Raw genomic sequence first — 14064 nt, 5'->3', positions numbered from 1 at the left:
GAATGTTGCACAGACATGCACCGCTTACATTTGTACAAATCTCTTCTTTTCTTTTCTGTCCCGGCTGTTGTTTTGCAGTTTAATTAGTGTGTGAGTGGGACTGAACAGCCAAGACTTCTGAAGTAGATTGAATCTGCTTGTTCATCTGCTAAGTGATATGGATATCCAGGACAATCCTGCTGGAGTAACCTGGGGTTAAGTGCCTTGGCCAGGCGATAGCTTGTGACTCGCTCTATCTGGGGATTGAACCCAGCAACCTTATGGTTATCAGGCCATGAACCCCATGAACAAAATCAGCTTCAAGCTGTTATACACATTTAAAATGTACAGTCTTAATCTTCCTGGAAAACTGAAAAAATATTGATGAATATTGATGACTTGCCTTGCACTCAGGGGTCCAATCAAATCTCTCTAGAATGAGAACGTCTCTCCCTCTAATACCACCTGCAAACGACTAGCAAATCTTGGCTTGTGATTGTGTCATAATAAAGTAAAGGCTATTGGCTATTAAAAAAAGACCAATCTCGCCCAGTTTGAAGTGTCAACAAAGGAAGGAAAACCGCCTTATTTACAGGGGTTTTTAACCATTACATCCCGAGGCTTTGATGCTGTTGTCGCACAGAAACTGTCCTTTTATCAGAAGGCTTTTTGTCATCAAGTTTGCATGATTTATTTATTTTTTAATTTTTTTCTGAGAAGGAAGGATTTAGTGAAAGGAGTATTTATAATCTAGGCTTGCGTGATGTGTAGCTGTGGTCTCTTCACAGAACGCTGAACTCGTCTACGGTCGTCAGCCTGACATGTTAGTAGTTTACACACTGTTTGTTAAGGTCTGTGGGATTAGGAACGGGGGGAACTACAGGAGCGTAAGAAAAGAGGAATGGATAATGATGGTGTGAGGAGATACGACCAGATCCAGCCCTCTAACCCATTCAAAGGCCAGATTTACTAAATGTGTCAAATTAGCGTAAGGGGTCAATCCCATAAAAGCGCCGATGGGAGTGGAAAGTTTTGCGCAAAAGAAAGAACACAGACGCAACCGGATCATTCCCATAATGACCAACACAATCTACCAAGAGCAGCGCAAATTAGCATCTGGTTTAAGACATGCTTTTTTTGGGGTAGTAATTAATGGCGCAAATACCAGTAAATTGACAAACGCAAACCTTAGTAAATCACCATGGTTCATTTAAATGCTCTCATCCCATTGCGTCTTTTGCGTGTCTTTAGTGAATCCTAACAGTATTTTTTTTACGCCAAAAGAAGGTTTGCGCTGGAGCAAGCTGTTAGCAAATCTGCCCTCAAGTGTGCTTTTTGTTGGGTGTATTATTATATTTCTGGGCTGCGTCCAAAATCGCATACTCTCTTGAGTAGGTACTTACACTCACCTAAAGGATTATTAGGAACACCATACTAATACTGTGTTTGACCCCCTTTCACCTTCAGAACTGCCTTAATTCTACGTGGCATTGATTCAACAAGGTGCTGAAAGCATTCTTTAGAAATGTTGGCCCATATTGATAGGATAGCATCTTGCAGTTGATGGAGATTTGTGGGATGCACATCCAGGGCACGAAGCTCCCGTTCCACCACATCCCAAAGATGCTCTATTGGGTTGAGATCTGGTGACTGTGGGGGCCATTTTAGTACAGTGAACTCATTGTCATGTTCAAGAAACCAGTTTGAAATGATTCGAGCTTTGTGACATGGTGCATTATCCTGCTGGAAGTAGCCATCAGAGGATGGGTACATGGTGGTCATAAAGGGATGGACATGGTCAGAAACAATGCTCAGGTAGGCCATGGCATTTAAACGATGCCCAATTGGCACTAAGGGGCCTAAAGTGTGCCAAGAAAACATCCCCCACACCATTACACCACCACCACCACCACCACCAGCCTGCACAGTGGTAACAAGGCATGATGGATCCATGTTCTCATTCTGTTTACGCCAAATTCTGACTCTACCATCTGAATGTCTCAACAGAAATCGAGACTCTTCAGACCAGGCAACATTTTTCCAGTCTTCAACTGTCCAATTTTGGTGAGCTCGTGCAAATTGTAGCCTCTTATTCCTATTTGAAGTGGAGATGAGTGGTACCCGGTGGGGTCTTCTGCTGTTGTAGCCCATCCGCCTCAAGGTTGTGCGTGTTGTGGCTTCACAAATGCTTTGCTGCACACCTCGGTTGTAACGAGTGGTTATTTCAGTCAAAGTTGCTCTTCTATCAGCTTGAATCAGTCGGCCCATTCTCCTCTGACCTCTAGCATCAACAAGGCATTTTCGCCCACAGGACTGCCGCATACTGGATGTTTTTCCCTTTTCACACCATTCTTTGTAAACCCTAGAAATGGTTGTGCGTGAAAATCCCAGTAACTGAGCAGATTGTGAAATACTCAGACCGGCCCGTCTGGCACCAACAACCATGCCACGCTCAAAATTGCTTAAATCACCTTTCTTTCCCATTCTGACATTCAGTTTGGAGTTCAGGAGATTGTCTTGACCAGGACCACACCCCTAAATGCATTGAAGCAACTGCCATGTGATTGGTTGATTAGATAATTGCATTAATGAGAAATTCAACAGGTGTTCCTAATAATCCTTTAGGTGAGTGTATTTTGAGTAAGTAATTACTTTGTGACCACTAAAAAGTTCTATATTCTAAAGTTATATGTCCTATATATTTGTTGTGTTACGACCTCTAGGGGTCAGCCACAACAGGAAAAGGAAGAGAGTCACACTACCAGAGAGATGACGAATAATATGAGTTTTATTGACCATGAAGGGTTAGTGTCAGGGGCAGACAAGGCCAAAATAACAAACAAAACAATCTTCTTTTAGAACCTAAATGACCTTAAGCAAAAGAAAGGAAAATGAAAATGCAGTTTAACTTACCTAACTCCCTTACCCATAAACAAAGTGAAGAGATACAAATAAATTGGCGTCAAACCCCCTACATCCCTTAATCTGGTAACAATTTATATACAAGAATATTTACACACTTATTTAAAAAGTATCAGGTTGACAAGTTAGTCTCGGAATCCAGGGCGTAGTCAATCAGGCAATAGTCAGATATAGGAGAAAACCAGAAGTAGGATTACAATCAACAAACACTCACTCACTAAACACTAATAATCTCTCTGGCACGACACTCTTACTCAGTTAAATAATGGCAAAACGAACAAAGGTGAAGAGAAGCACAATCAAATATTACGAACGCGAAGCACAAAGGCATAAAGCACAAAGTCAACGAGGCTCAAAAGGCAACCATTGTGTGTCAGGGACGGTCCTTATATCCAGGTCAGGTGCATAGCAGGTCCAATCACAGTCTTCCACAGGTTAACAGAGGTAACGCCCATCTGAAACACAAACTTGTCTACACAGAGAGAGAGAGAGAGAGACCCACACAAGGACAATTGATACAAACACACAAAATATCTCAGGGTCCTAACAGTTGCCTATATCCAATTTTTTAGACCATTCGTTTACACGTTCTTTCAATTGTGACCCATATCCGATTCATGTGTTCACACTTGCCATACTATCTGAAACATCGCACATGCTTAAAGGGGGTTATTGCACAGATGAACGAATGCGAAATATGCTTGATGCTAGCTTTGCGATATATGTGAAGTTCGCCAAACATCATCATGATTTTGAGGTGGAGGAGGACGAAAAGGGCCATCATCATTGCATCATTGCGCATATACTTCAGTTATTGTGTGCGAGAGAGTTCTCAGGACTGGTGGGAGCATATTGTGGCGGGCTTTAACGAGGAGCAATAGGTCCGAAATTTTTGGATGAGCAAGCCAACCTTTGATATGTTGTGTCGTCACAACGTTTGACACATTTCGTCGGGCCATCCGACCCTTTGTAGATGCGCGTCGGGGTTTCTCTCGTCATTCAACTGCAGAGACGTAGCCTAATGCCTCAGAAAATCCGATCTGCCTGTTTACATGACAGTCGCATTGGCACATATCTGATTTATATCTGATTTATTTCATATATATAAACACTGATGTTTTTGCTGTCACCTTGCCCTACATTGAAGCGACTAACCCTCTCAGAAGAAGAGAGAGAGAAAGACGACGGATGAGATAAACACTCCTGGAGACCGCAGAGACATGCTGAGTTTACAGACGTCAGGCTGTTGTTTGTCCCATAGTCCTCTCTGTTCTCTCTGCTTTATGTCAACCGGGTCACTCTGACTAGAAAACCCTTTCATCATCTTCTACAACCTCTTCTCTTCTTATTTCATTTAATATCTGTGTTATTTTAGGGGACATTTACACTACACTGTTTTCAACTAAAAACGCAAAACTTTTTTTTTTTTTTTGGGCCATTCAATTAAATGACAATGGCTTTTTAAAAACTATACCGTTATCGTCTCCTTGTAAACTACAAAAACATGAATTTGTGAAAACGGTGGCATCATGTGTATTGCGTGTTCAGTCTATAGGCGCGTTACGCGTAGTGTTTCTTTACACAGTGACATCGCCACCTACTGGCCTGGCATGAATAATACAGTGATTTTAGTCGTTTTCACTGATCCGTGTGAACGGGGATCATTTTGACAACGGTTTCGTCTCTACGTTTTTCCGTATTTTTCCGGTGCTAGGCTAGCGCGAGTCAACGGTATCTGCTAGCCTGCCATTAAAAACTCCATTGGAGTTTTACCCACTCCACAGTTCACCAAAAGCAAATAAATTATAACGCCAGACTATCGATGTAAGTGTCAGTTGAGAGAATAATGTTAGAAATCAAACTTCCCTTTCATCGCATTGCAATAGTTATACTTTGTTCCCTGTATTTATTAGCACAGTCTACATCAGCGGCGGAGTGATATTAAGTTACCTAGGCAACCGAGAGAGGCTACTACTAGCTAGCTAGACGTCCCGACTGTAGTGCGCTTCTGTTCTGTGTTTACTTTTCGGCGCAGTACTACTAACCGGAGCAAAGTAAAATTCCGCCGCTGCTGAGAAACTATTTCCTGTAAATGTAATGCGATCTTTGAGATGCAAGAGTAGTTTGATTTCTAACATTATTCTCTCAACAGACACTTACATCGATAGTCTGGTGTTATAATTTATTTGCTTTTGGTGTACTGTGGAGTGGGTAAAACTGTTTTTAATGGCAGGCTAGCAGATACCGTTGACTCGCGCTAGCCTAGCACCGGTAAACTATGCAACTGGAAGGACTGGATGAAAAATGTTGAAAACTGTCTCCACTGATAAATAACACCCAGGCTAACTTGGAAATGAGGTCCGATGTTCAAAATCCTGAACCACCCCTTTAAGTTATAAAAAGTTATAGAAAACCTTGGCAACTAGCTAGATTAAAATAAGTTTAAGTTATTTTTATATACTTTATTTCAGTAAAAGCTTACTTTATTACAAGTAAAAATATATATATGTATATATTTTTGTATGGCTTTAGTTCCAGTTAACTTTAATCGCCCTGTTTAATTTTCTCTCTTTCTCAGAGGAATAACAGTCACATAATCCTGTATGATTTTCTTTTTTCAGTAAAACACAAAAGGAGAAGCTTTGAGGAATGTTCACACTGCTCTTTACAGTGACCAAAAATCTTCTGCCAAAAATTCTCATTTGCACTTTTTTTCCAGTCTCAGTTTGAAAACTGCTGAAGTATTGAATACGGCAAAATTTGTCATTAAATTCTCATTGTCATCAACAATAACACATTAAAGCATCACAGAGAATCACAATCATGTACTGCAGCATATATGGTTAATCGCACCATGTTGAAGTGTGACTGAAGTGGTGTGGTAAATTTCCCTCTCTTTGGTCTTCTGAAGGCTAGGTTAATCTTTGAAGTCTTTGAACAGATGGAGATTTCCCATTCAAATGCATGAAGCGCTTCAGTGTTTTGAAGCGGCCACTCTGTGTTCTGCGTTTGTAGTGAATGTGCTGTTTTCATCTTAGGAAGCGTTTAGTGTTTAAGCTGGTGACCGCAGTGCTGTACAGTGAATATTAGATGTGCTCTGTGTGCTTGTGTCTGTGATCTCAGCAGGTTTTGAAGGCAGGGGTTAGAAACGCTCCCGTGGGCTTAAAGCAGTCTTACTGCAGGCCTGTTGTAATCTTATTACCCACAGTTAGTCAATGACTGTCTTTGTGATGGGGTTTCAGCTCAGACATCAGTTCCTTTAAAATATGATTGCGTCAAATGTGACCGAATGGGGAATGAAATGTAAATGACATGGAGACCAAGATTTTTTAAAGAATTTGACTTTTTTATGTTCCCATGACCTGAAATGTTATTGGTTATTAAGTTTTCTCCTAATGATGACATAAATATAATGTAAACATAATAATATTTATTTATGAATTAATCATTTATTACATTTGGGTCAATGACATGACAGGCATTTTTTTTTGTCTAATTGCATTATTTCCTTTTAAAATAATTTGATAAATTATTGACAAGTATCACTTTATTCTAAATAACTTATTTAGTTTGAATTCATTTTCAGTTCATTCAAATAATAAATGTTATTTTATGTTTTGGTATCTTAAACCCACAAAATGTCAAGTGGCACAACCGTCCACATAAATTAACTGACTTAGGAAACTATTTAAAACGATTTCTTAATAATAAGAAATTAAAAATAAAATAAAATACTATACTATAGCATCATTTTATGTTTTATATATGAATTTTGTTTTTTATATGAAAATATATACCACCTGACCAAAAAAAAAAAAAAAAAAAGCTTTATTTGTCATTGACTCATTTGTAAAATATATATTATTTTATTTTAAATACATTAAAATACTTGTTTAAAATTGTTCTTAAATTATTGTGTTTTTTAACATGTATTTAAGGTGCAAGGAAAATACATTATTACTTTTTACTTGATGACATTTTCAAGTCATTAAAAGGGAAATTTATGCCCTCTTACAAAGTCTTGATTTTGTTTTTGGACTCTACTTGAATAGGTTTTCATGACTGAATGTTCAAAAAAACACATTATTTTTCATATATTCTCCATTGTTGCAGCTCCTCTCTTCCCAGTCTGTCAGTATCGCTCTGTTTAGTTCCTGCCTCGCAGAAAAGCTCAATGTGCTCTGATTGGTCGGCTGGATCAGTGTGTTGTGATTGGTCAAGCACTTTGAGTGTGTTTGAAAAATGTCCCGCCCCTTACCATAACCGTGAGTTTCAACACACTACTAACTCAACCAGGCCCCGCCCCTTTATTTTACGTATGCAGTGGACAGGTATTATTTAAATGAGGAATAATGTGACATGTTCGTTCCCGGGAGAAAACTCAAGACTAGACTGGAGGCGTTTCAGGGAGTTCAGAAACAGTGTTACTGATATAGAGAATAACTCCCGCTGGAGGAACTTTGTGCTTTATTACTTTGCAACATTACACATTAAAGGCCCTGATATACTCATGGTGAAGTTCTTTTTTGTTGTTTCAAACTCCTGAAGCGAACTTTGTTTTGGCCTGATTTTTTTTCGAAATGACATCACACCTGTTAGTTCTTCGATTTCACTTTAAGTATATCGGGGCCTTAAAGGGGTCATATAATGGTACATGCACTTTTACATGTTGATTGTACTGAAATGTGTGTTGGCAGTGCCTGTACACAACCATCATAAAATGATAAAAATCCATCCAGTGGTTTTTTTTTAATATTTCTAATTTTTCCCCCATCTCAAATCAAGCCGTTCGATTTTGTGACGCCCCTCCCACTATTGTTGATTGACAGCAGCATTTCAACACAGACCCGCCCTCGCTCGTGAGCGAGCATAGTCCGCGCAACAGCAATGCTTTCATGTTTGCGCGAATCATTTCACCAGGCTGCTTTATAAAGGAGAACATTGAAAAAGGTATTAGCTCCTGTCTGAGTATGTGTTGTTTATGTGCCTAATGACTGTCATAGTCTCACAGACTGGTTATTTTTTAAACAGATCAGTAAAATGTTAGTGCTTCAGCCCTGACAGTTGTACCCAAAACTGCATAGAGAACGTTACGCATCACGCATCACATTTACCGGAAAATGTGAAAATGTTTTTCATGACCATTAGCTGTAACATCAATCTGTCAATGAACTAACATATACATCAGTAAACACATAGCGTTCGTATCTCACTACTCTACCCTGCCAGTACATACAAAGATAGATCAAAGTGACAATACGTTAACCAACCATTCAGAAACGTCCTGTTTTCCAACTCCGGTTCAAACTGATACGGTTGCACAGTGTCCTCAGAGACTCCCGCTGCCATTCTTCAAAATATAACGTTACCCTCAACTGTTGTCAAGGCAACACTCCATGTGTGTTGTTGTGGCAAAACGCCCCACAGAACAGAGGGGTGGGGTGAGCAAAGCTCATTATCATTTAAAGACACATGCACTTAAACGGCGTGCTGAAATCAGAGCTGTTTTTGACCAGGTAAAATGAGTGTTTTCTTACAATACTAATGAGAATTTTTAATTAAAGTATATTACAAACTTTTAATTTAGACCCTAAAGAATCGTATTAGCTTGTACAAAAATGACATTATATGACCCCTTTAAAGATTTTAAAGAATTTTACATGTATAAAAGCATAATAGGACCCCTTTAAGTTCAAATCTTCTTGAAAATGGTGTAAAACATGAGTTATAAGAACTTGGTACATGTTTTAAACACCATTTATTTATGGTGGACCCTTGACTCATAACTCTTAAACCCTCTAACCAGTGCTTTGGTCTTGTGTAGGTTCACTAAGAACCTCTCCCCAGATAAGATCAACCTGAGCACACTGAAGGGAGAGGGTCAGCTGTCCAACCTGGAGCTGGATGAGGAGGTCCTGCAGAACATGCTGGATCTGCCCACCTGGCTGGCCGTCACCCGCGTCTACTGCAACAAGGCTGCTATACGGGTAGGGTGGAGGAATCATCATTAATGTGAGAGGATACTGTCATGAATAACGTTATAGCTTGGAGAACTGTAGTTAAATGTCTTTTTCCCCCCATGTCAGATACAATGGACGAAGTTGAAGACCAGTCCCATATGTTTGGTAAGAATCTCCCTGAGTGTGTTTCCACTCTTATGTCATGCTTCTCAGTCACATTCTGCCATCCCCATGCTTATCACATGATCTCCAGTCCCTTTTCACTTCTGCAAAAGTACCTTTATTTTATTTCTGTTTCACTCAGATGTTACAGCGTCTGATAAGGTCAGATAGAGTTCTGTGCAACAGTGACTGCACACTTTTTCAGTGGCTTGATCTACAGCTAATTTCTCCATTGGCGTTTCAGCAGTTTTAGTATTTAAACAAACCAATCACTTCAGAGATTAATGGCAAAACCGTAGCAGTTGATTTGAAGCAAAAACAAATGCAAAATATGTGAGAATGACTGAACTACTCTAGTAAGTCATTGCAAATGATAAGGTTGAATAAGTCTGGGACTTTTTGTGCTTTTTTTAACACTCATGATGCAGTCCGATCCATTTTGACTTGTATGAGATACATAGATAATTTGGTTCCCCTACTAAAAACTTTGCAAATGAGCAAAGACTATCAATATACACATCATTTTTATTTATTTTTATTTTTTTAGATATAATAATAAAATAACATTTTGAATTGTGTATTAACTGAGGCTGTAACGTAATCTTGTGCACACTTTTTTATTTTTATATATGAGTTAAATTTGTCTCGATTACTTCTGTAATATATATTTCATATCTCACACACTTTTGCGTCTGGATTTTGTTGATAAACATGAATATGCACAACTATTGATGAACCATGAATTGATCACCATTTTCATCTAAAAGTGAAAAAAGTAAATATAATTAGTTTTTTTAAGGTTTTCTTGCATTGCAGTGATTTTCTTTAGTTCATGTAAAATGTGAAGTTTCAAAGAATTTCTAATTTTATGATGAATAAAAAGGGGGTTAATGTAGTAATAACATGGTAATAACCTTCAAAATGTTGACATTTTTGCATTTCATAATGTTAATGAGAAGTTATTAATCAGATACAATATGGTTTTAGTTGAAAAATATTAAGTTAAGACTGTGTTCGGAACAGATCCAGTGAGAAAATATTGTATGCAGATTTTGAATCCATGTTTTGCATTAATGCTCTACCACTACAACATTGAGAAGTGTAGATCATAATAAAACAAGTGACTTACAATACATCAGAAGTTCTGACCCACTGAATTCTGTTTCCTCTCCTTTTGCAGTTCCTGGATAAAGTCGAAGTTGAAATGAGAACCTGTGAAGAACCGCGGCCCCCAAACGGCCCTTCTCCAATAGCCATCACTGCAGGCCAAAGGTCAGAGTGATCTGCCGTCCTCCTTTTAGCATACAAATGCACACTGGTTTACAAATCATACAGAGAGTGTTGAAAGCTCCCTATGATGTCCTCTCCATCATGCACAGTGACATTTAGATTCATTAGGGGTACTTGCTAAGTCAAGCATCAATTCTGTTATTTGTTCAAACTCTTAATGCCAAGTATTGGCAGAGTAAAACATATTGCACTAATGTACTACAAACAAATGATTCCTCAAAAGGTGGCCATAAATTAGATCCCATATAAGCTATGAAGTGGGGACAAATCTATAGGAAACAGAATATCATTAGAATATTTTTTATAATATATCAGCAACAAGCCAGAATGTTCTAAAACACATAGGGTTTCATTAAAATTATATGTATTTTTTATTTATTTTTACCATCATTCAATAAAGAGCATTTCATCATCATCATTAGGCACACAGCAGGCTTTATGCTTTCAAAGCTAGCTTGCTATTGCTAGCCTCTCAGACATTGCCTAGCCTACCTTTAAAAGTATTAATTTCAGTTAGTTTCCCATGCAACTTTTTTTTTACATTTTAAGTTGTTCATCTAATTCTTTTATTTAATTTCAGTTATTGAAAAGTTTTAGTGAACAATAACTGGATTGATCGTTCTGTCTAACGGATGTTTGCGGTCTGTCTCTGCAGTGAGTACGGCTTCGCTGAGAAGGTTGTGGAAGGAATGTCTGTGATCATCAACTCCATCACGATTAAAGTTCAGGCCCGAGCGTTTCACGCCTCCTTCGAGCTCTGGCAGCTTCAGGGCTGCAGCCTCAACCCCAAATGGCAGAAGAGCGACCTTCGGCACACACGCATTACTCATCCTAAGAGAGGAGAGGTACAGTACAGACGGCAGTGAAAGTGCCATGCAACAGTAAAAACAGGTGTTCATGTTGGGCTGTCCTGCAGCGCTGACCCCTCAGTTTGACACGTACGACACCTACTGGAAAAAGCACCCGAGGTTATGCAGCACTTTTGTAGCATTTAGCTTGAAGAATTGCAAAAAATGTCCTCATTAGGTTTTTGTGGCATTAAAAGGGATTACCCTGGTTAAAACACCTTTCAGTATGAACTGTCAGCTTCTTCATTTTAAAGAGCAAGTGAATCATATAAGGGAGAAAACTAGCATTGGTTACATAATCTGAAAGGGGACAAAAGCAGCACAGATCAACATCTGTCAGATCAAAGTGTTTCTACACTTCACTTCTCCTCCATTTGTTCCTCTTTCACTTGCTTTTCTCCACTCACTGAAGCACATGCTCATGAGAAGTCCCCTCTTAATTACTTTTCCAGACCAGCATTAGGTAATGAAATCCGGCCAATCATTTTGATATATGGACTGAGTATTCAGGTTGCCAGATCTTCTAAATGAGCTGTAATGCGGTTAGATGTGAGATGGATGTTACACTCAGAGATGACCTCTCCTGCTTTCTTAATATAGAGCTGTGCTTCTGCTCGCCCTTCAGGGTTACGCCGCCCACTGAAGCACAGTCAGTGGTGTAGAAAGCCAAATGCTCCGATTGTAATGTGTCTTTTTTTAGCCATCATGAAATCAAAACTGACACTATCTTCATGGTAGCACTTTAGGTTACACTTTATTTTAAGGTGTCGTTGTTACAGTGTAATTATATATTTAAGTACTGAGTAATATTAAGCAACTACATGTACTTACTATAGGGTTAGGGTAGGATTAGGGTTTGGTTGAGGGTTAGTTGCATGTAATTATGCATAATTTACTGTTATTACTATGGTAAGTACATGTAACGTATGTAACAAGGACACTGCAAAATAAAGTGTTACCGCACTTTATTTTACAGTCCTGTTCCACATGTACAATGTACTTAGTATAACAATTACAATAACTGGGTAATAACTAGGAATTAACCCTGAACCTAACCTTAACCCATGTAGTTACCTTATATTACCAGTACTTTCTTAGGTAAGTACACTGTAAAATAGTGTAACCATTTTCATAATACACTTGTCTGACAGTTTTCTCGACTACTGTTATATACACAATATGTAAATACATAAGAATGTTCTTAAATTAAAATTTATAACATCTAAATCGCATTGGCTGCAATTATCAAACCGCAAAGTCTGCAATTTAATTAAAATATATAAATGCACTGTGGGTTTAAGAGTTAAACGTGTTCATGATCTAATGCTTCATACAAACCCCATCTCTGCATGTGCACTTGGGTCGCTTATATCGTCATTATTTCACCAGATTTAAAATGAGATATATAAACCGGTATCCAAACATGAAGGGCTACCTGGAGGTTTCCTCCCAAATAAAAGCATGAGGGGTTTAATGGTTGAAAACAAACAAAACAAAGATGTAAAATATTAGAATTAGAATTTTACATTTATACCATCATTTTTATTTATTTTTTGTTAAATGCCCAATTGTTTTTATTTTACATTACAATAGTATTATTACAATAGTAATATATTTCCATTTTTATTTTCATGATAATCACAATAAAAATCATAATAATTATTATTTTATAGTATTTTTGAATACTCAACAACAGTGAAATTGTGGCCTATTATAACAGTCATAACTCTGTTCATGAACACTCAAATTTAAAGTTTTTCCCAAATCGTTAATCCCTTAAAGGAATAGTTCACCAAAAATCATAATTTACTCACCCTCAAGTTGTTTTAAACATGTATGAGTTTCTTCTACTGAACACAAAAGATATTTTGAAGAATGTGGGTAACCAGACAGTTAACGGTAGCCATTGACTTTCATAGTAAGGAAAAAATATATAATTAACGATATTCAGCGGTTTTATTTTTGGATGAAATATCCCTTAAAGGATGTTTTGTACCCAAAGTAAGTGCCAAAGTAAGTAAGATTTTTCTTATTATTTTTATTTTCTATGCAGATGCACTCACCTACAAAATCAACCCAATCATTCTAGAATGATTAATTTTCCAAAGTCATATAGTTAAAATCTCTGTATTTTTTCATATCGCAATATATATTGCAGAAAATCAAAATATCGCAATGCCATTTTTCCCCAAAAACTGCTGCCCTACTACTCTTGTAGGTGATACAGCCTTTCTTAAATCTTGCACATAGGTTAGGCAGCAATTCAGTGACAGTTTACATGTAAGTGCAATGAAAGTTATGACAATAATAGAAAGCAAAGACAGATTTTAAAAGGAAAATTGTTTTATTTTGAAGAAAGTCCATTCGATTGCCATCTTGGCAATGCCCTTGCGTAGCTATTGCCAGTCTTTAAACTCTACTTTACTGTGGAGAGATTAAAATCTCCATGACTGCTCCCCAAGCTTGCATTAGTGACATGACTTGCCTGTGTTGGTGTTTTTCATCGAGTGTGATGGCTTATTCTCTGTCCTGCAGGTCCTGACGTTCAAGGAGATCAACTGGCAGAGTCTGCGCATTGAGGCCGATGCAATTGAGAGTGACGAGCAGGATCTGGGCAGCACGCCACTGCGCCTCATTACCAACCAAGGACGTATACGCATCGCTCTCAAACGCAGGGTACACTTTTCATATTTATTTACAAATCCTCTTCACAGAAAAACCCTCTTCATCACTTGTTTGCCTAAGTCACATGAGAACATTTTAAACTAGTCCTAGGTTTTGCCTGATTGTAAAGTTTGCATGGTTTTCCATTCTGCCGGGCAGATATTGACCATTTTTGTAAAAGACATTTTGTAGGGGAGTTTCATTCATTTGATATCAATTTTGATATTTTGATGTCTGAC

General features: G+C 38.1%; 1 protein-coding gene across 2 annotated transcripts in view; it reads left to right on the top strand.

The window, feature by feature from the left end:
* bltp3a (bridge-like lipid transfer protein family member 3A) overlaps positions 1–14064 on the top strand; it is a 39314-nt gene that overhangs the window by 3652 nt on the left and 21598 nt on the right. For both annotated transcript variants that reach the window (XM_084097930.1, XM_084097929.1), the window contains exons 2-6: positions 8726–8888; positions 8988–9026; positions 10204–10295; positions 10969–11158; positions 13697–13837. In XM_084097930.1, the coding sequence (XP_083954056.1) occupies positions 8726–8888; positions 8988–9026; positions 10204–10295; positions 10969–11158; positions 13697–13837 (625 nt within the window). The remainder of the gene's footprint in view (positions 1–8725; positions 8889–8987; positions 9027–10203; positions 10296–10968; positions 11159–13696; positions 13838–14064) is intronic.

The sequence above is a fragment of the Abramis brama genome, assembly GCF_963993115.1.
Source record: "Abramis brama genome assembly, chromosome: 22".
NCBI lineage: Eukaryota > Metazoa > Chordata > Actinopteri > Cypriniformes > Leuciscidae > Abramis > Abramis brama.
The sequence above is the reverse complement of the archived record's forward strand: the minus strand, read 5'-3'. Positions and strand labels throughout refer to the sequence as shown.